The sequence below is a fragment of the Squalius cephalus genome, assembly GCF_949319135.1.
Source record: "Squalius cephalus genome assembly, chromosome: 2".
Classification (NCBI taxonomy): domain Eukaryota; kingdom Metazoa; phylum Chordata; class Actinopteri; order Cypriniformes; family Leuciscidae; genus Squalius; species Squalius cephalus.
This window is the reverse complement of record NC_137123.1, coordinates 8,167,357-8,188,816: the sequence shown is the minus strand read 5'-3', so window position 1 is coordinate 8,188,816 and position 21,460 is coordinate 8,167,357. Positions and strand designations below refer to the sequence as shown.

Below are 21,460 nucleotides of genomic sequence, written 5' to 3'. Positions count from 1 at the left end.
TAATATTTTTTTTTTTCATCAAAGTAGGCTATTGCGCTGCCGCTCCCATTAGAAAGTCATTCAAATTTGATTTGCGTCTGAAAAGACGCTCAAGTGCGCCACACGTTGTTTTCTGAAGGAATTTACAGACTGTTGGATTTATAAACAGATACATTTTATTTATCGTGCCATTTATACGCCAAAAATAGTTGTTGTTTTTTTGCGTGTAAATGATACGCACTGCAAACCCCTTGGGTAGGATTAGTGGTGTGGAGTACGTGTGTATTACACGCCATAAAGTGCTATATATGCACACAAAAACTATTTTTGGCGAATAAATGGTACGAGAAATAAATTTCGTGCTATAGATAAGCGTTTTATCATATTATCATGCTTAACACTGAGAATTTGAATAATTGAAATGTGATGATCAGATGCAGATATCTAAATCAGAGAATATCATATAGGTTCGGGAGGTTGGCGGGTGGATTATTTATTTTTAACAGCAGATTCAGGGGACTCAAATTGCACCAGATTAATGAATTTATCTTTAAAATGTACAAAATTTTCTTTTGACCCCCCGGACCCTCAGATGTACCGAGCTCAACCTACAAAAATACTGTGGGAAACACAGTAGGCTATATGATGGTCTTTTAACACACATTTAATTATCTTATTAAAATACATGATCGTGGTTTTAGCACCTACACCTCATTTTGAGCCAGGAAAAACCCGGATTATTAGATAGATTTTGGGTGGAGAAAAGTCTTATGACTGAGTTAATGCTCAGCTGCAAAAAACATGTTCTGAAACACTAAAAGTTAAGTAAATGAAATTATAGTATTATATGAAATAAATAAATGACAATATGTAGGCCTATATCATTACGTTTTTTGGGGTGGGGGTGGGGGACCCCCCAAGAGCTTTGACACAATTCGAACACTGGGGGTGACCCTTCTAGGGTTTTCCATTCTGTGTAGGTGGATGGAGCTGGGCGGAAGTTAAGCTCACGGCCCCTTTAAAAATGCGGAGATTTCCTTTTACTTCCGTTTTCCTTCCGGCATGGTACGCAGGCTGCATTCTTTTGTGTCGCAAGAGCAATCTATTATGCATCAAGCATTGAGCGTGTATTAAGTGTTGTAGAACTGCATAAGTTGGAAATCCATTTTTTTAACTTTTGCCGTGGGCCTGTGGATGTTTAATTGCATTAACATATATCAAGGTATGTTACTGCATTGATATGTTGCTGCAATTATTTTTTAATAGCGCCGTTTTTAATGATGACTCGTTTATATAGTGTGATCGAGGCAGTATTGGTGGTTTGTTCACCGTTCTCACCGAGGGCCAGTCAATTGTGCTGCAGGTAAGTTTATATGGTAGGCTATTTTGTAAGTTGTTTGTTAACCAGAGATGTAATTTTAGATATAGTGTAGGCCTATGCGTGGTTACTGACCAAATGGAGTAACTATTTTATAGAAATCTGCCCGCTGTTGTTTTGCTGCTGTGTGGCGGCTCGCTACTGCGACCCGTGGTGCTGTGCTGTGAAGACTGAAGAGGGTGCGCGCTCAAGTCCCACCACGGACTACTGTGATTTAGAAGCGCACGTGTGTGTTGATGCGAGCGTGTGTTTGTGCGAGCGCACAGTTGTGTGAGCGGGGTTTTATGTGTGTGCGTGTGTGTTGATGCGAGCGTGTGTTCGTGTGAACGCATGTTTGTGTGAACACGTTTGATGTGAACGAGTCTTTATATGAGTGTGTGTTGAGGCGAGCGAGTATTTGAGTGAGCTCGGTGTGAACGCGTGTTTCACGATGGGTGGTTATTGCCACCGCTCATATCTACTGTCAATTCCTTTACTTACAACTACCATGGGCTATTTGCTGCTGGGATTGGGAGGATTTATTTAATCCATTTATACTTTGTTGTTTATTGTGTGGATTGTGATTTTTGGTTATACATTTGCATGTGTGAATTGAGGTGGTTTGAATTTAATTTATTTGGATATTTTGTTTTCAATTTTCTTTCTCTTTCCCAAATGTGACTTATCCCAAGGGATATTGATATTGATATTGATATTGACTGTCCAAGATCCAATTTTACAGGTGGCCACTTTATGATTTATTCTTTTTCGTTTGTGTGAATGTTGTTGTATTTGTAACTTGTGTATTTTTTCCTATAATTTTTGCATGATTATCCTTTTACTACTTTGGTGTCAAATAAAGATTGTACACATCTCTGCTTGTTTTTTCCATTTATTTGGAAACCCTGTAGTTGGGAGCATTTACAAAACATATTCTATATCTTAGGTGGCAATAGCCTCCGCTCACATGTAGTTGCAAAGTATCTCACAGACAGTGTGTGTTTGTCCAAAAATCATGAAAATAAAAGAAACCACGCACCGCTTTAGACAACTTAGCATCTATTTGAAGTCACCATTGTAGTGGGCAGTGTTTGCTTTAGTTGGTCCCTGTACTTCTTGTGTTAGCTGTTTTTTGGCTGCTGTAGCTGTGTGTGTGTAACACAATCAGGTGTTATCAGCTCCTTGTTGATGACAAAATAATCACAAAATGAGCATCCTATGTTGTGTTTTTAATTTTGGGTTTATATTTGGCATTTATAGCAAGATTTTGCATATGAATCCCAACAGTGACAATTAAAAAAAAAGAAAAGCATTGGAATCAGGGATGAGTCTTGTACTATAAACCCACCCATCATGCATTGCAGCATGAAGCTTTTCTTTGTTTTGATTGTCACCGTTGTTGTGATTTCTATGCAAAATCTTGATGTCTGTGTGTGACTACATGGTACACTTGCTCAAAACTTTATATCCACCTTCTGTATCTGACTGAAATAGTCAAAGTTTCTGTATTTGATGTCTGTGATTAAGAACAGCACCAGTGGCTCAGTGAAGATAACAACAGATTGTTCTCTTGTAATCTGCATTTGGTGAGTTGCTACTTTTGTGGCTTAAGCTCCTGATTATTGTGAAATGCCTCTGATGTTTGTGAAGATTCATTCATATTATAAATGGCAAATAATATAGATTTTAATATAAATTCTTGCACTTAATATAAATTATTCACCCTAGTGAAGTGGTGATGAAAAATAGGTTATTAACAAAGGTTTGTTATCTAAACATAATGCATTAACTGAACTGTATAATTTTATTATATACTAAATAAAATAGATACTCACACATGACATTGAGCTGAACAGCAGGAGAGATGTGAGTGTGTCCGTCTACAGCACAGCTATATCTGCCTGAATCCTCTCTTCTGACTGACTGCAGCAGGAGTTCATTGTTTCTGTCTCTTCTCTCAGTTAATGGCTGTGAGTTTCTGTACCAGATGAATGTTGCTCTGTCAGTCAGAGCGCAGCTGCTTTTACATCTCAGAGTGACTGAATCTCCCTCTGTCACTCTCTCAGGAGACTCCACCTGAAGATCTGAACACAACACACACATTATATCTAGTGCTGCTGTCATACACTGATTATTATTCAACATAATGCACAGAAGAAGAGATAAACCTCACCAAAGTAATCTGTGACAGTAAGAGTCACTCCTGGAACACCAGTCAATTTTCCACCAGGTTTATCAGTGATGAATCTGAAATAGTACATGTGTGAATCCTTCAGTGTCACATGACTCAGTCTGATGGTGCAGTTCTGCTGTTTATCTCCCAGATACTGAAGCCTCTGACTGTATCCAGGATCCTCAGACAGATCTGGAGGCTCTTTAACCTCTACAGGGCCTTTGGTCCAGAACACTTTCATGATCTGATGTCCAGGAGGGTATGTATAAGTGCATCTCATTATCACTGTTGAGTCCTTTAGTGCACAGATGTGTGAAGGACTGTAACTCACACCCCAATCAGCCCACTGGCTACAAACTCCTGAAACACACATTAAAGGGATAGTTCACACAAAAATGATTGTTTCATAATTATTGACCGCTCGTGTTCATTACATTCTTTTTTTTTTACACATTAAACATTAAAAACATTAATATAATCCTTATTGATGCACATATTTATATTGTACATTAATTCCAATCAGAAGAATTTAAACATTTATCTAAAGTTATTATTCTTTTTTATTTTAGCTCTGATTACCTTTATTTTAATGATTCTTTTCTTTTTTTCTTTTTTCACAGAAATTTGTTTGTGAAAGGGGTTTTAACAGGGTGCTGCCGGACTCATGATTTTAAAAAGAAAGACTTTGATGATTGACTAAAGAACATCAAAATATTCTCCATCATGAGCGACTCACCGTGAATCATGAGCAGAAACACCAGAGGAAGAGGAGGAGCCATTATCAGTGACGTCACTACAAGAACAATAATACAGAATCACACAGTTGTTCATAATCCTGGACGATCCTCAGCATTTTGGATGTCTCCTTAATCAAGCACACCTAATTCAGTTCATCAGCTCATTATTAAAACCCTCTGAGGTCGACAAACGCGCCGGTGCGTTTTGGTGGATTTTTTTCACATAGCAGCAACATAGACTTAAAAAAATCCGTCATTTATGGTCATATAAATAAAATAAATACATGATTATAAACTATAGAGGGTCTTATTTTTTTGTGTACACTCACATTAACATCAAAACCTTGTTTTTATTTTTAAATAAATAAAATAAACAGGGTGCGCTTTCAGCTCACTCTGTCTCCGCAAAAATCTTTCTGAAACACGTCTGGAAAATGAACTGAAACTCAGCTAATACTTATCACACAACCATGAAACATGCGTCTAAAGAAAGCTTTAAATTTCTACTTTTAAATAAAACAATTCTCATTCAAAACAAATATTCTCCTGCAAAGTAATCTGTATGAAACTAAAGAGAAGTACAGTTTCTCCCATCTCATCTAATTATCAGTAATGAGTTTTCAGTCACAACACAGCAATCAGAGGAGGACGCGCTGAAAACTGTAATGCTGTTCTCTTCCTTCATAACTCGTACTGAGAAGGTTTGAGTTGCAGAGGAATTTGTGACTGTTTCACCTGTTCAACCACATTAAAGTTTCGTAATTAGTAAGTCCGTGCTTTTTCTCTTTTTTTCTTATGTGCTGAAGGGCCGCTGTGCCTTGGTGAAACGGTGTTTGTACGTGAAGAGCTCTTTTCCAAAAGGCCATAAACCTAAAAAAGCTGCCTCAAAGAACCAGCAAAAGTAATGATTATGAACATGTAAAATATTCAGTCCCTCCAGAAAAACGCGGCGTTTTTTTGTGATTGTTGCGGGCAAAAATCCTTGATTATGCGGCACGTTTTCTTAAAAAATGCGATTGAATATGCGGGATTTTTATGCAATTTTATGCAATGAAATTGTGGGAACTTGCAAAAATTGCGGGAACTTGCAAAAACTGCGGGAACTTGCAAAAACTGCGGTTTGATGAAAAAGAGAGAAAAAAGTGATTCCCCCAACACCCTGTTCTCACTAGGCTACTACTTTAATGTAAAGAGTCATTTCTTATTACTTCCTATGATCAAGCATACTACATCGCATAAAGTGCTGGGAATATTTAAGTTCTCATCTTGTTTTATTTCAGACCTTAATAAACACATGGCTCAAACTTACAAAACATTGAGTCGAACAAGTTCTGTAGCTTAAAAATGAATAAATAAAATATAAAAAAATAAAATGTGTGCTTCCTGTTTTACAGAGGTAGTTGAACAAAACAGACATCTTGTTAAAATAAGTGCTTCCAATCCACAGTAATGTAAGCAATACAGTAACAGTACAGTACAGTAACAGTACAGTCTTACAGTAACGTAAATTTACATACTACTAACAAAAAAGTGCAATCTTACAACTGTAAAGTTGCATAAACTCCTGAATAAAACTAACTACGTAGCCTCTAACACTGGCCAATCATTTGCCATCCTCATCCTCCATCCCCTCTCCCTCAACGTCCATCTCCTCCATCTCCTTCCCCTCCACCATCTCCTCCACCATCTCCTCCCTCTCAAATGCTCCACTGCGGACTCGTTGATTATGGTAAAGGAAGACCAAGGCTTTGAGGTTTTGGTTGGTAGTTGATCTTCTTCGGTTAGACAACACCAGTTTGTAGATGCTGTTGCTGCGTTCAGCATCAGCTGAGTTTGAGACAGCATCTTTGTACCGCTTGGCCAAGGAACTCAGCACAGGAAGTCTCTCCTGTAGGCCATCCCAAAACACATCCAAATCCACCACGCCGGATGGTGCAGCTCTGAGTGCTGCTGGACCAAGAGTCTTGAAGTAAGAATCAAATTCATCACCCTGCACTTCAGTGAAACCTAGAATGGCCTTGTAGCTTGCTACAGAGTCATCTAGGAATGCGATGTGGCGAGGGTCAAACACCCTGACCTCCTGGAGAAACTCAATGGCCGGCTGCCCATGTGACATATACTTGCTGAGCTTTTCTTCAGCGTTTTCATATGCCTGACCAACTGTGCAGAGGATCTGTGTCTTTGTGGTGTGAGGTAAGTTAAACCCTTCAAAGTATTCGGCACACGCCTCATACTGCAGCTCTTTGTTGGCAGCAAAGACCACCTGCAGATCCTCCAGATAATTGAAGATCTTTGTGGTCACAGGACGTCTGCTCTGGAAGATATCGAGAAGACTTAGGAAGCGTTTGCACTTGTCAGCCATGATGTTGATCTGGACATTCAGGGACTGAGCTAGGTCGTGGTCTTGAAGCATCTCGTGGAGTCTCTCCACAGACTGTGGAGCACTTCTGCTACACACCTATTAATAAAAACACAAATAGAAAGAAAGGAATTAGGTCAAACATACAATATGTTCAATGCCATTAAATTTTTTACTTTGATCTTACTAAACTCTTCATGTTTGTATGTGCAAATGGGGTTAACAGATGAAGAAAAGGAAGTGTTAATTGTATTGAGGAATTATTTGAAGGAAGTTTTTACCTCGATTTCCAGCTCTATGAACTCCTTGTACAGTCCAAAGTGCTGTGCGTGGTACTGCACTGCAGAGAACCAGGAGTTCCAGCATGTTGCACAGGGGTTTGGAGGCATGACCGCCTTTTTTTCTGGCAGCTTGTTTGTCATGAAGCAGAGGTATCTTCTCTTCCGTGATCCAGCATTGAAGAACATCTGGGAGAAACTTAACATGAAGCTGTTCAACTGAACAAAAGGTTTGCGGAAGGCATTGCCAATGAGATTCATTATGTGTGCCATGCATGTGATGTGTATTGAGTTGGGGAACAACAACTGCAGAGCTGCTGTGAATGCCTTCTTCATGTAGGCTGCATTATCAGTGTCGAACACAATCACATCCTCGTTGTTAATGCTGTATTCTTGAAGGCACCTTACGACAGCCATGGATACAGTGGAATGATTGCATTGCTCAAGGAAAACAGTATCTGCAAGGTAGGCCAAGATCCTCCCAGAATGATCCTTCTCAAGTGGTGCAAGGAGGATATTCAGGACACATCTCCCCTCAACATCTGGAGTCTCATCGAAAATCACAGCAAGAGGTTTGCTGGCAAGAAGTGTCTTAAGGTCCTCTTTTTCCCTCTCATATACTGCTCCCAAATACATCTCTTGAAGCTGGTGAAACCCTGGAATGGCGCCGCCGTTGATTACTTTTTCATTCAGAAATTTCCTCAGTACAGGGTGGTCACTCTTAGACAGTGGGATGTTGATGGCAGTGCAGGTGGCAACCCAGCTTTCACAAATCTAGTACAAACAGAAAAATACTTTTGTATCATTAGGCTGTATTATGTACACACACACACACACACACACACACACACACACACACACACAGTCCAGTGTAACCTACAGAAAACTGCAGTATAAAACTGAATCATTTACACACACACACACACACACACACACACACAAAGTCCAGTGTAACCTACAGAAAACTGCAGTATAAAACTGAATCATTTACAGTAAGCCTTTCACAGAACAGTAGTGTTTCTGCAAATAAAACATAATTCTTTCATGCCAAAATCAATCATCTTGCATGGGAAATTACACTACTGTTAGTAATAATTTCATAATTTTATAAGCTTTAATCTTATAGGCTACTGACCTTGATTCTTTCAGCCCTAGCAACTGTTTTGGAAGTTGACGCCTCGGTGTAGATTCCGCTGCTGCTTTAACCATCCTCAAATGTTTGGCGGTGGCAAAGTGGTTGTCCAGCGTAGACTTCCGCCTGTGGTCCAACACGCAGTTGCACGGAGTGCAAAATAATTTGCCCCCACTGTCATGTAACACACTGGGAAACTGCTTTGCGCGGTCTTTTGCGCTTATGTTTGTTGGCAAATGAGAACGATTTGCGGGCTTCATCATGGTTTCATCGGGGTTTGCAGCTTTTCAATAATGTCGCGTAATTACGTCACTTCATAACGTTCCCATGGCAACAGGGGAAATGGCTGCGCTTGTGTGAAGTAAATGTAAAACTTTCTGCTAAGATATATGTGACTTTTTGCACCGAAAATGCAGGGATTATGAAATCATGAAAGCCCGCATATTTTGTGCACGGAAATCTGCAATTTATGCGGCGAAAGTGCGGCGTATTTGAAAAAATGCGTCCCCCGCATAAATATGCGGACTTTGGCTGATTATGCATGGAATCATGCGATCGCATAATTGCGTTTTTCTGGAGGGACTGAATATTGCAATAAGACATTTTAACTGTTTATTAATTTCTGTGTCGGCTGATAGGCTACTCAGCAAAAACTCCAGTGTTAAATTAACACTCCTGGGAGTGTATAAGAGTCCACACTCAAGAGTGTAAAGTGTTAAAATATGAGTGTTAAATTAATGAGATAATTAAGTGATTAATTGAGTGATGACTGAGCATTATTGAAGACACCTGATGTTAACTAGCAGAATCACTGAAGGAGAAAATAACAAATTGTAAGCCATCGTTATGGTGATCATTGTTTGCTTTAGTTGGGCTCTAGACCATTATATGTTTACTTTAGATTTCGTTTGGTTGTTGTATCTGAGTTATAACTGCCAGATGAACAAAGAAAAAAAGTGATCTGATGGTGTTGTTATTTATATTATGACAATCATCATTTGAACTTGATCACTGAACTCATTAAGACCCTTATTTCTGATGTAGATTTATGTTTTTGATTACAGCATAACTGTGATTCTGCATAAATATCCAGAATTTTAGATATAATATAAAGGATTTCTTAAAAGTTGTTTTAGAAAAAAACAAAAAAAATCTTTCTCTTAGGCACACGCAGACGTCAAGATTCAGTCTATGCATCTCAACAATGGTGAGGAGCAGAATATTCAATTAGGAAAAGTAAATTACATAGACAATTCAGATAATAATGTATTCATACCGCAATGCATGATGGGAGCCATTAATGAGTTGTGATTGGTGGCAGCCACTGCAACATGCTTTATTATTGTCACCATTGTTGAGATTCACAGGCTGATTATTGATGTCTGTGTTTTAAATGAATTTATCTGAATGTCTTTTGATCAGAACAATGTTTATGAAATATTTTTGGATTATATGAAAAATACTGATAATCATAGGCTGAAGAATCACTAAACTGCAGCTAACAAGTTAAACCAAACTATCTCAAGAAGTTTCCTTTTTCAAATCACAGCATGATTATGTCAAAACATAACCAACACTATAAGATAACATTTGACCTTTTTTTATCATTTAACTGTTATAAATCAATAACAGCAGACAAACAACAGTAAATATTAAAGTAAACATATAATGGTCTAGAGCCCAACTAAAGCAAACACCCATCACCTTAATGGTAACTTACATTTTGTGATTTTCTTCTTCAGTGATTCTGCTTGTTAACATCAGGTGTCTTCAATAATGCTCAATCATCACTAAATGAATCACTTAATTATCTCCTCAGCCCTAAATGCCGCTCCATCTGAAAGCAGGTGAAGGCGATTTACTACTAATCAAGGAACCGGCTTTACTGACGAGATGCGCATAACAATATCGCGATTTAAATCGCCCAGCCCTAGTTGACGCCCATTATGCATATTGCCTTTCCAAACAGAATGTGTTTTAAAAAATTTAAATCAATGTATTGTTTTATGAGAATGATTAGGCAGGATGATTTTCACATCATTTTGAAGAAAAAACTCTAGGCGACGACATCCATTAGTCAAAAGCCTTGTGGACACATATTTAGTAGGTGTTTTGTGGCCTTATTTTAGAAACTTTAATTTTAATTTTTTCCAATAACCGCGCATAAACATTATTCTCTTAAAAATTCAAACATATACATGTTTTTTCACATATTATGGTACCCCCATTTGTGCTACATAGAGTGAATTTACACCTTTGCCATTAACCTGTTAAGCTTCACCAGTGCGTCGGCGCACTGAAGCATTTTTTTTTTTTATTTAGTTAAAAATTACTATCAGATTTAATGTTATACATTGACAAACTATACATCATTAAAAAGATATAAGACTCAAGTTTCAGTATTTGACCACTATTGTATTCTGAAAAACTTATAGTGACAGTTATGTCTTAATTTGTGTCAGGAGTTATGAAATGAAAAAATGAGTCGATACCTTTAATATGAATTATGCGCGTCAGCCGCTTTCATTCATAAAAAACTCCCGTGCTGTCGTCATGACAGCGATACACAAAACAACGTCCTTCAGGGCTTTAGCTCAAAAATGTGCAGATTTGGAGAAATATTGATATATTTTCATAAGTTTTCATCAGATTTCTATAGACAGGAATAATATTTATATTTATTGAATTTATGCCCAAATGCGTCGATGTAATCATTATGAGCGCTGGATACTGTGATGTATTGTGTTTTCAATCCATACCAACAGCCTGAGGGCGCTATATGCACAATAATAGTCCATATATGGAACATGAAGAAGAGCCATGATCATGTGACAATCCAGGAAGTCTCGAACACATTCAAAGCTATCCGAGATCGCTGTTACATGCAGATAAAGACGTTTTGAAGACAATAAACATGATTGAAATGATATTTGGTTTACCTGTGTTCTTCGAGTAATGTCAGGTATTTCCATAATAATAGATTATATTTATAATGTAATGCTAATCTATATAGACTTTATCATTGTGCAGAATAAAAAAAAATATATATTTTCTGTCTGATTTTTTTATCTGAAGCGAAATTATATCACAGAAGATTATTTAAAACACTCGACTTGCGTTATAAATTAAGTTTGAAGCACAAACATGGTTTTAATCTCATAAATTGTCGTGTATTGATGGTGTGCTAAGCTAACATGCTAGCTAGCTCTAGGTGCACCTGCCACATATAGCAGTTATCCTTTTGTGATTTTTTTCTAAATATGCTTACTGAAATGTTTCATTATTCAAGCAGGGCATTTGATCCAGTTTTTAAATGTTAAGTAAGAACTTTGATAAAAGAAATTAGGGATTGAAACCCTATGAATAGCCTGTGAATAGCCAGTCGTTAGTAACTATAATGCAGACAAAAGAAATGCATATTTCGAGCCATAACCAGGCTGGAGAGGTGTGAATGTGTGCAGGGGGAGACTGAGACTGAATTGGGCTCGTTTGCACCACAAAACAATAGAGACAATAAGACTGAATGGATGACTTAGAAGATGACTAAACATCAGCAGCATTTTAGCGTCAAATCAAAATAAAGTCATTTGACATGGTCTTGGAAAACATGTAACTAAATACAGAGTTTTGGACTTATTATCTTCAGATTTTAAACATAAAATGTTTAGACATGTGGCTTTAGCTGTAGTGCATTTCTAGATTGCTCCAGTGCCAACTTCTATTTTATTTTCATGAGGATGTTTCATAAAAATTAATTTCTAATAACTTTACAAAACTTTGAAGCTATTTATAACAATTTTTTTCATTATGACAATAATTAATTATACATTTACAATAAACTGCCAGGTGTCAGCTTTCAAATGAGATCATACTTGTGCTTTTAGTGCAAAGGGTTCATGAACTGTATCTGTTTCAGTTTGGGTATGCCATTTCTGGGGATTTTTCAAAAGTGGCGTTGCAGCTTAACAGGTTAACATGTTTATAAATAACTGAAAAAAGGACAAATGTAAGGGCATGTCAGAACATCTCAAAGACCCCAAAAACACCTCAGACCCCAGAGGGTTAAAGGCTCCAAGGCCTTAGATGGGTTTGTCAGATAAGAGAGACATCAAACATGTGCAGTATTGGGGGTCCTCAAAGACCAGGATTGGGACCACAGGTATAACACACACAATGAGCATTATAAAAACAATCTTTAGCTTTAAAAACATTTCCATAAATAATGTTTCACTGAGAATATTTCCAATTGATTAGGTCAGTGGTTTCTACAACAGCATTAATCTGACTACATTCACACAGTAACCAGCGTAACTCTTACCGTGTTCTGGTGAGTCTCTCCAGCAGGCGTTGAACTGATGAATTTCTCATGGTTACACACTTCGTTTTAAAATACTCCCACAGACAGAAAATGTTTCTTCCTCTTTCTTGACTCCTGCCCACACAAGCAACTTTAGACAACTTTTCATCATGATCCAATGGCATTTATTGATATCTAAAAAGTAATTAAACATGTTTAACAATATGAAGAATTGTGTCCACCAATTTGATAGGTCATGTACAAAGGTTTATTAACATATAGGACGTTTTTACAGTTTAACTTGAATTTCAGCATTTTAAGAGTGAAGGGATGCTCATAAATAAATTATATGATAAAAGTGTAATTTTTTTATAAATAAATAAAAGTGTTTTTTTTTTTTTTTTTTACTTAATTTGTATAGCCTTTCGTCCTGGAAACATTTTCTGAAGAATTATTGAGCAAGACACTCAAGATAGGAACTTATATTGAGTAAGACTGGATGTCGACACTTTGACCGCGGACAGACAAGTTGTATTTTGACATCCTCAAGATCATTTTTGCCTTCAGTTTATTGGCGAAAAGAATAGCGACAGGAAGTGGTGGCCAGTAGAGGTGGGTGGGACAGGAAATGACCTCATCCAGAATCAGTTCACCCACACATAAGCGCCAGCCCGTAATGAAGAACACATGCACAGCCCAATGTGTCTCAATGTACGTCATCGCTCACAATCAATTCTTAGCTAATATTGCTTAATACAAAACCCCTAAAAGGACATGGAGATTCAAAAGTATGAGATGGGAGGAGAAATTATATTCCAATGCTTTTTCATTTGCTCGCAAAAGTTTCATGCATGGGGAATGCAAAGGATTAGAGAGAAAACGCAAAAGCATTGAAATATAATTTCCACCACCATGTGACTTTAGGGGCTCCATTAAATGTTGTTTTAGTCAAGCTGATTAAACCAACATGATTGACCTCGTCTTAACACACGTACACAGAAGTTGCTATACAAATAATCGTCACTGGTGACTTTAAAGCTTTATCCACTGTTGCACACGTATGTTAGAATAGGCCAAATATTAATATTAACCCAGCTATCATAGTAGGTTATTCTGAGCTTAGGTCTACAATGATCCAGAAATGACCACACACAAGCTTGAATTTGGTAAAACTGATACAGCCTTTTTATTTGCTTACAGAAAACACATGAAGTCAAATGTTCAAATGACTTTAACAAACAAATTACCAAGCAGTGACATCACAAAATGCTTTTAGTCTCACTAATGGTGTTGTTGGTTCTTGGCTCTTTCCTTTGTATTCTGCTCATGTAATGAGAAAAAGATTACAGACACTGCATTCCTGACATCTATTCACTTGATTTAACGAATAATAAATAACTGAGTGAATTAGCATGCTAAATTGACAGCCCTACTCTCAGAATATTGTTTCAATGTTTTGGCCTTTGTCTTCATGATGGTCTCATTTACTCATTTGCAGAGGTGGGAGTAAGTCACTAAATTCAAGTCTCAAGTCAAGTCCAAGTCTTAACATTGCAAGTCAAAGTCAAGCCAAGTCATTCTGTTGTAAGGGTCAAGTCAAATCAAGTCAAGTCAAGTCAAGTCATACTCTTTGTCAAGTCAAGTCAAGTCGCAACTTAGTCATCAAGTCATACCAAGTCACACACAGGCTCGTTTTACACATTTTTTAACTCTGGGACTTTTATTTCTTATTTAGACACAAAGGGCTGATGGGTAAAAAAAAAAAAATTTAACTTGTGTGTAATAAATAAAATATTGTTAAGAAGCACATTAAATGCTCTAAAATAAAAATAAATTAAATGAACACAAGTAAACAAGAATTAATAAAACTTTTCCCATCTTGTGCTAGCCCTACATAGTTATTTTGCTGTGATGTCCTCTATGAAAGTGTAAACGAAACAAAAACATTACAAATGTCAATTTAATCCAATTAGGCCAACGTGAACACACTCAAAAAAAAAAAAAAAAAAATGTCTAAACATAAGATTTATGTATTTAAATTGCATATAGAATTTCCATCCATTTGGATTACATAGTTTTAACATAAACCAATTAATAATCTGAATGTAATTCATATTTTAAGTCATATATAAATGAAACAGATAAGATTTATGTAATAGTACACAGAAAAACGCCCATGTTAAATTAACACTTCTCAGTGTTCATATGTGTGCACACTACAGAGTGAAAGTGCCATTGAAGCAGTGTTGAAGTTAATGAGATAATTAAGTGATGATTGAGCATTAATTATGAACACCTGCTGTTAACAAGCAGAATCACTGAAGGAAAGAGAAACACAAGAACTACAACTGACTTCAGCCACAGTCTTAGATGAAATCAACTGAAGAGAAAAGAAGACATTAAATCTGTGAAGATCTCAGCAGAGGAGGATTAAACAATTCAAACAGCTTTACCAACTTCAACTATTACTAACCAGATTGACTTAATTTAATATCCGTTTTAATGAAATCAACAATTGTATTTTAAAGTCACCATGATGGTGGTTAGCATTTGCTTTAGTTGGACTCTTGACCCTTAACTTTTTTGTATTACATTTTCTTTGGCTGCTCCATTTGTGTGTATATAAAGCACATTTGTTGAGGCAAAAAAAGCCATGAGAAGATTAGATCAGGTGATATTGGATGTTTAATCATCATGTAATTGTTTGAATCTCTGATCTTATTCTGTGTCTAATGCTTTGATTATATACGAGTTGCGTTTGTAATGTTGTTATATAATAGAAGCCATGTTAATTTACAGCATGAGAGCAATGTTGATAGTCAAATAACATTTAGTGCATTAAACTTTTTTTCAGTGTATGACTCTCAACAATGGTGACAATCAATGAAATGTTTCATGCTGCAGTGCATGCTGGGTACCACCAATCAAAACTCACCCATATCTCCCAGCATTCATTGCGACATTAATACATTATGCAGCTGGATTTTCTGGATACTTTGTTTGATTGTCACCATTGTTGAGATTCATATGCTGTTTCTTGATGTCTGTGTTTGTCTAAGTAATGCCATAGATTCAAGTTTTTGTGCACCAAGTATTTTTTTTAAAACCTATTTTAAATAATAGGTATTTGATAAACAACACTGCTAGATATACTATAAAATCAAATGACTTCTATTATGTATAAAACAATATTAAAAACACAAGTCCTATATAATCAAAGCATTAGATACTGCATAATATCAGGGATTAAGGAAATTACATAATGATGACATTTTCATCATTAATAAACAACCAACATCATCTGATCTCATGGCTTTCTTAACTACAACAATTGTGCTTTAGAAACACACAAGTATAGCAACCAAAGAAAAGTTTACATTAAAGAGTCAAGGGTCAAGAGTCCAACTAAAGCAAATGCTAACCACCATCGTGGTGACTTTAAAATACAACTATTGATTTCATTAAAACGGATATTAAATAAAGTCAGTCTGGTTACTAATAGGTGAAGCTGGTAAAGCTGTTTGAGTTGTTTAATCCTCCTCTGCTGAGATCTTCACAGATTTAATCTCTTATTTTCTCTTCAGTTGATTTCATCTAAGACTGTGTCTGAAGTCAGTTGTAGTTCTTGTGTTTCTCTGTTCTTCAGTGATTCTGCTTGTTAACATCAGGTGTTCATAATTAATGCTCAATCACCACTTAATTATCTCATTAACTTCAACACTGCTTCAATGGTACTTTAACTCTGTAGTGTGCACACATATGAACACTGAGAAGTGTTAATTTAACATGGGCGTTTTTCTGTGTACTATTACATAAATCTTACCCGTTTCATTTACATATGACTGACATATATGAATCACATTCAGTTTATTAATACAATTACATAAATCTTATCTGTTTAATTTATATATGACTTAAAAATATGAATTACATTCAGATTATTAATTGGTTTATGTTAAAACTATGTAATGGATGGAAATTCTATATGCAATTTAAATACATAAATCTTATGTTTAGACATTTTTTTTTTTTTTTTGAGTGTGTTCACGTTGGCCTAATTGGATTAAATTGACATTTTTAATGTTTTTGTTTCGTTTACACTTTCATAGAGGACATCACAGCAAAATAACTATGTAGGGCTAGCACAAGATGGGAAAAGTTTGATTAATTCTTGTTTACTTGTGTTCATTTAATTTATTTTTATTTTAGAGCATTTAATGTGCTTCTTAACAATATTTTATTTATCACACACAAGTTTTTTTTTTTTTTTTTTTTTTTTTACCCATCAGCCCTCTGTGTCTAAATAAGAAATAAAAGTCCCAGAGTTAAAAAAATTTGTAAAACGAGCCTGTGTGTGACTTGGTATGACTTGATGACTAAGTTGCGACTTGACTTGACTTGACAAAGAGTATGACTTGACTTGACTTGACTTGACTTGACTTGAATGCCAAGTCATTCTGTTGTAAGGGTCAAGTCACCCTTACAACAGAATGACTTGGCTTGACTTTGACTTGCAATGTTAAGACTTGGACTTGACTTGAGACTTGAATGTAGTGACTTACTCCCACCTCTGCTCATTTGACACGGCTGTAGATCACAGACGCCTCTTCCACAGTCTGCACATTTGATAGCCTAAAAACATCAAATAAAACAACAATCATGATGTTATGTATCAGAATACATGATGATAAAAGTCATTAAACAATTCAGATGTTTCTGAAACATCAGTGGGACACAAAATTATTAAGAAAAAAAATGTCCAGATTTAAAGAACTATAAATTCTCCTTTCATCAACACAAAAGTAACATGAGGGCGAGTTGATGGCAAATGTTTTATTTTTGCGTGAACTGTCTCTTTAAGCTCGTTCTTCTCACCTCAGGACAGAATCAGGCTGACGAATCCTGATATTGTCGTAGTGGCTTTCGTTCTCCTCTGCTCTCTTCGTCTCGGTCTTTCTGTGATGTTGGACAGTTGCGTACTGGATCTCCTCAGTATCTCTGCATTCAGGAGCATTTCCGTCTCTTCTGGGTTTGCTGGAAGTAACACTGGCGTACTGAGCGTCATCACAATCGGCTGATTCAGAAACATGAACGTCTCTCCCTGTTACGGTAGAGTACAGATTGTCCTGAAACGGAAGAAAATTAAATATTATTTATCATTCACATTTAAAGGCTGTTCACACAGAACACGTTTTTCCATTTCAGTGCACTACTTTTCCATTGGTTTTCTATGTAAGCTCGTGCTAGACCGACATGTGTGACCATTATAACACAGCACTGAAATTAAAATGCGGTAAACTTTTAAAAACACATCTCTAGACTTTTTCAAACTAGGGTTTATTTGTCTCTCGTTCCACTGACTTGTCTCTCACGTTTTGTGTGAATGGCCCTGTCTAACTAGACTATTCACATGTTGTGTCTGGAAGATTTACCTGTTTTTCTGTGAGGTCTTCAGCTTTAGCACCTCTTCGTTTTCTCCTGATTTAACAGACATTAAACTTGTAAGCTGCATTTTAAAGATTCATTACTACTCACATTACATGAGGCATTTCCACCTGCACTAGTCTGAAAGTGAATTACATTCATACACTCACTGTAATTGAGAATGATTTTAATCAAACTTACATTATAAACAGAATGATGATGATGATGATGACGATGAAGAATCCTAAAAATGCTGTGATCCCCAACCAGACGAGCCAGCCATGACCACGATGTACTGAAAGATGAAAAATTTGAGTTCAGATTGAGTCTCAAAGCCACATACTATAACTGTCTTGAACCCTTTATAAAATAAAAGCTTCACCTGTGACAGTTACAGTGTCTGATCTCTGAGATCCATGTTGATTGTGAGCCTGACAGTAGAAGCGTCCACTCTGTAGTGCACTGAAACTCTGTCCAGATCCAACAGCTGAGGGTTCATTCTCCTTAAACCAGCTGAAGTTCAGAGCAGGAGGGTTTGAGTCACTGGTGCAGTTCAGAGTCACTGAATCTCCCTCCACTATTACAGCAGATGGACTGATGGACACTGAGATGTTCCTGGGTGGGTCTAATAACAATTATTATTATTATTTTTAAATTGTATTACAAATGTTTTAAATTACTAATATGAACTGAATTTATCAAAACAGAAAATTTGCATCTTATGTTTTATCATAAACTCACACATGACATTTAAAGTCACAGCATCAGAGTATTTCTCTCCATGTTCATTGATGGACTTGCACTTGTATTCTCCACTGTCATCAGAGCTGATCTTTGAGATGTTGTAGATTCTTCCAGATCCTACAAAAGTTCTTCCTTTAAACCAGTTGATTTCTGCAGGAGGGTTTGAGTCACTGATGCAGTTCAGAGTCACTGAATCTCCCTCCACTATTACACCAGATGGACTGATGGAAATCACAGGATTCACTGGAGGATCTACAGGAGAAACATATAGTATCATCCGTCACTCGCCCCACCAAAGCACTTCTATTTCTGTTCTTACATACAGATACAGTAGTAGGGGCAGAATTTAGCATAAACAACATGAATCCATGGATCCTTGAGTCAAAAGGTCATGTCACTTATTAAGAAATATCCAAAGCGAAAAAAAAAACTTTTTTCTGTGTGTGTGGTGTCAGTAAATCAGTGCTGGATAGATTACTTACAAACTATAGTCGGTTACTGATTCCAAATTACATGACAAAAATTGTAGTTAGTAACTTTGTTAGGTGTGGCTGTAGAAAGCGCTAGTGATGTTCGGTTCTTGAACGAATTGTTCTTTTGAGCCGGTAGGAAGTAACCAGTCGAGCTGGTTCATTAATCAAACTGAATCGAACTTTAGTTCCAGGTTAATGATGCAAAACACACAAGACAAAGTAGCATGTCCCACTCAAAAAGACCCCACTGTCGAAGTTTGCAGAGGATTACCAAGGATGGCGTAGTGCCATCATTGCTTGATGACGTATGGAACAGATGAATCGTTTTTTTAAATGAATGAATGAACCGGCTCGCGGAAATTAATCAGATTTTTCATCACAAGTAAGCGCACGACGCAGGAGATTCAGAGAAATAAACAGTCCTTATCCATGAATCCGGCCGGCACAGGGGCTCATTGGTCAGCTCTGTTGCCTCACAGTAAGAAGGTCCCCGGTTTGAGCCCCAGGAGTCCTTTCAGTTTGCATGTTCTCCCGTATCAGCATGGGTTTCTTCCGGGGTACTACGGTTTCCCCCACACCACATGTAACGGAGGCCAGCTAGTAGTCACTGTGCGAGTAAACTTCACTCCTCTGATCTCAATAGGCGCTCTAGCAACAGAGGTATTCAGCCTATTTGTGTAAATTCAAAGTTTTGTAGTTGATTGGCTAACTATAGCATGGTTGTGGATAACGCTAGAATGACGTCTAGGATGAAAAAGGATTGTTTACCTTGTAAATAATACAGCCACTGTAGGAGTTAAAACTCCCTCAGGAATAGGAGGGGCTGGAAAGTAATATTCAGTTGGTAGTCATATACAATTTCACCATTAGATGGGAGAAAATCTTACACAGTGTAGCTTTAAAAAAGAGAATTTTTTTTTTTAGGTACTTACAATAGAAGTGAATGGGGCTAATGTTGGAGGATTTAAAAGGCATAAATGTGAATCTTATTATTTCATAAAGCATTTACAATCAGTATTGTGTTCAAATGTGTGCATTATTTGAGCTTTAAAGGTGTTTAAACCATTATTTGAAAAGCTGTTTTAGTGTGTTGTGTTTATGGTGTGGCGTTGTCATGACAAGGCAGTAAAATTGAATATAAACATAAACATAAACATAAAATGTTAAAATCACATATATTGTTCATGTTTTGTCAAGTCAAGTCAAGTCAAGTTTATTTATATAGCGCTTTTCACAACATAGGTTGTATCAAAGCAGCTTCACAGTAATAAATTAAAACAATACATCAATGTTTGTTTCTAATGGAACATCCATGTTTGGTAATGCTGATCAATAGTATCGTTGATTGATTAGTTAAATTAAATATCCACAAAATTAAATTTTGTGACTGTACTATTGAAACAGTGAGCATTTAAATTTTTTAAATTTTAGCCCCAATTACTCTCATTTTTAAAGAAAAGGAGGGACGAGTGAACTCTACTGGCTTTGGAAAGAAAACTTTAAAGAACATACTCACACATGACATTGAGCTGAACAGCAGGAGAGATGTGAGTGTGTCCGTCTACAGCACAGCTATATCTGCCTGAATCCTCTCTTCTGACTGACTGCAGCAGGAGTTCATTGTTTCTGTCTCTTCTCTCAGTTAATGGCTGTGAGTTTCTGTACCAGATGAATGTTGCTCTGTCAGTCAGAGCGCAGCTGCTTTTACATCTCAGATTGACTGAATCTCCCTCTGTCACTCTCTCAGGAGACTCCACCTGAAGATCTGAACACAACACACACATTATATCTAGTGCTGCTGTCATACACTGATTATTATTCAACATAATGCACAGAAGAAGAGATAAACCTCACCAAAGTCACCTGTGACAGTAAGAGTCACTCCAGGATTACCAATCCATTTTCCACCAGGTTTATTAGTGATGAATCTGAAATAGTACATGTGTGAATCCTTCAGTGTCACATGACTCAGTCTGATGTTGCAGTACGTCTGTGTATCTCCCAGATACTGAAGCCTCTGACTGTATCCAGGGTCCTCAAACAGATCTGGAGGCTCTTCACTATTTTTATTAGTCCAGAACACTTTCTTGATCTGATGTCCAGTAGGGTATGTATAAGTGCATCTCATTATCACTGTTGAGTCCTTTAGTGCACAGATGTGTGAAGGACTGTAACTCACACTCCAACCCCACGCGCTACAAACTCCTGAAACACAACATTCACAATGCAACAAGGATAGGAAACAACAACAGAAGGAAACAAATACCCATCTATGAGTTAAACAGGACCATACACTATCATTAAAACTTGTTTTTCTTTACAAAATTGTTGTTAATAAATGAAGAATTACACTTATGGTGTGATCTGTGTAAAACCTACAGCCACCAGACAGAAGGTGATGAAATGCAGGAAGCAGAACATTGAACACTAACCATGAAACATGTTATGCTCTAAATGTTAGCAGTTTATTTCAGCATTATATCAGCATAACCTGAATAATACCATTT

General features: G+C 36.8%; 2 protein-coding genes and 1 long non-coding RNA gene across 3 annotated transcripts; 1 reads left to right on the top strand and 2 right to left on the bottom strand.

The window, feature by feature from the left end:
- Positions 1 to 1,027: 1,027 nt before the first annotated feature.
- On the top strand, positions 1,028 to 2,210 carry LOC307153500. The gene is made up of 3 exons (XR_013820163.1): positions 1,028 to 1,201; positions 1,277 to 1,342; positions 1,456 to 2,210. It is a non-coding gene; the product is annotated as an uncharacterized lncRNA (long non-coding RNA).
- A 3,418-nt stretch (positions 2,211 to 5,628) lies between these two features.
- Positions 5,629 to 7,519, bottom strand: LOC307154726 (uncharacterized protein; the record flags this gene model as incomplete). The annotated part of the gene is made up of 2 exons (XM_079864812.1): positions 5,629 to 6,704; positions 6,887 to 7,519. 2 exons carry the CDS (start codon positions 7,517 to 7,519, stop codon positions 5,850 to 5,852), a joined length of 1,488 nt encoding a protein of 495 aa, XP_079720938.1. The 3' UTR covers positions 5,629 to 5,849.
- Positions 7,520 to 16,592: 9,073 nt separating this feature from the next.
- Positions 16,593 to 21,081, bottom strand: LOC307154725 (B-cell receptor CD22-like; the record flags this gene model as incomplete). Its single annotated transcript, XM_079864811.1, has 8 exons — positions 16,593 to 16,944; positions 17,188 to 17,438; positions 17,745 to 17,790; positions 17,938 to 18,031; positions 18,119 to 18,361; positions 18,478 to 18,732; positions 20,470 to 20,718; positions 20,817 to 21,081. The coding sequence occupies 8 exons, from the start codon at positions 21,079 to 21,081 to the stop codon at positions 16,887 to 16,889; spliced, it is 1,461 nt and encodes a 486-aa protein (XP_079720937.1). The 3' UTR covers positions 16,593 to 16,886.
- Between the last annotated feature and the right edge of the window lie 379 nt (positions 21,082 to 21,460).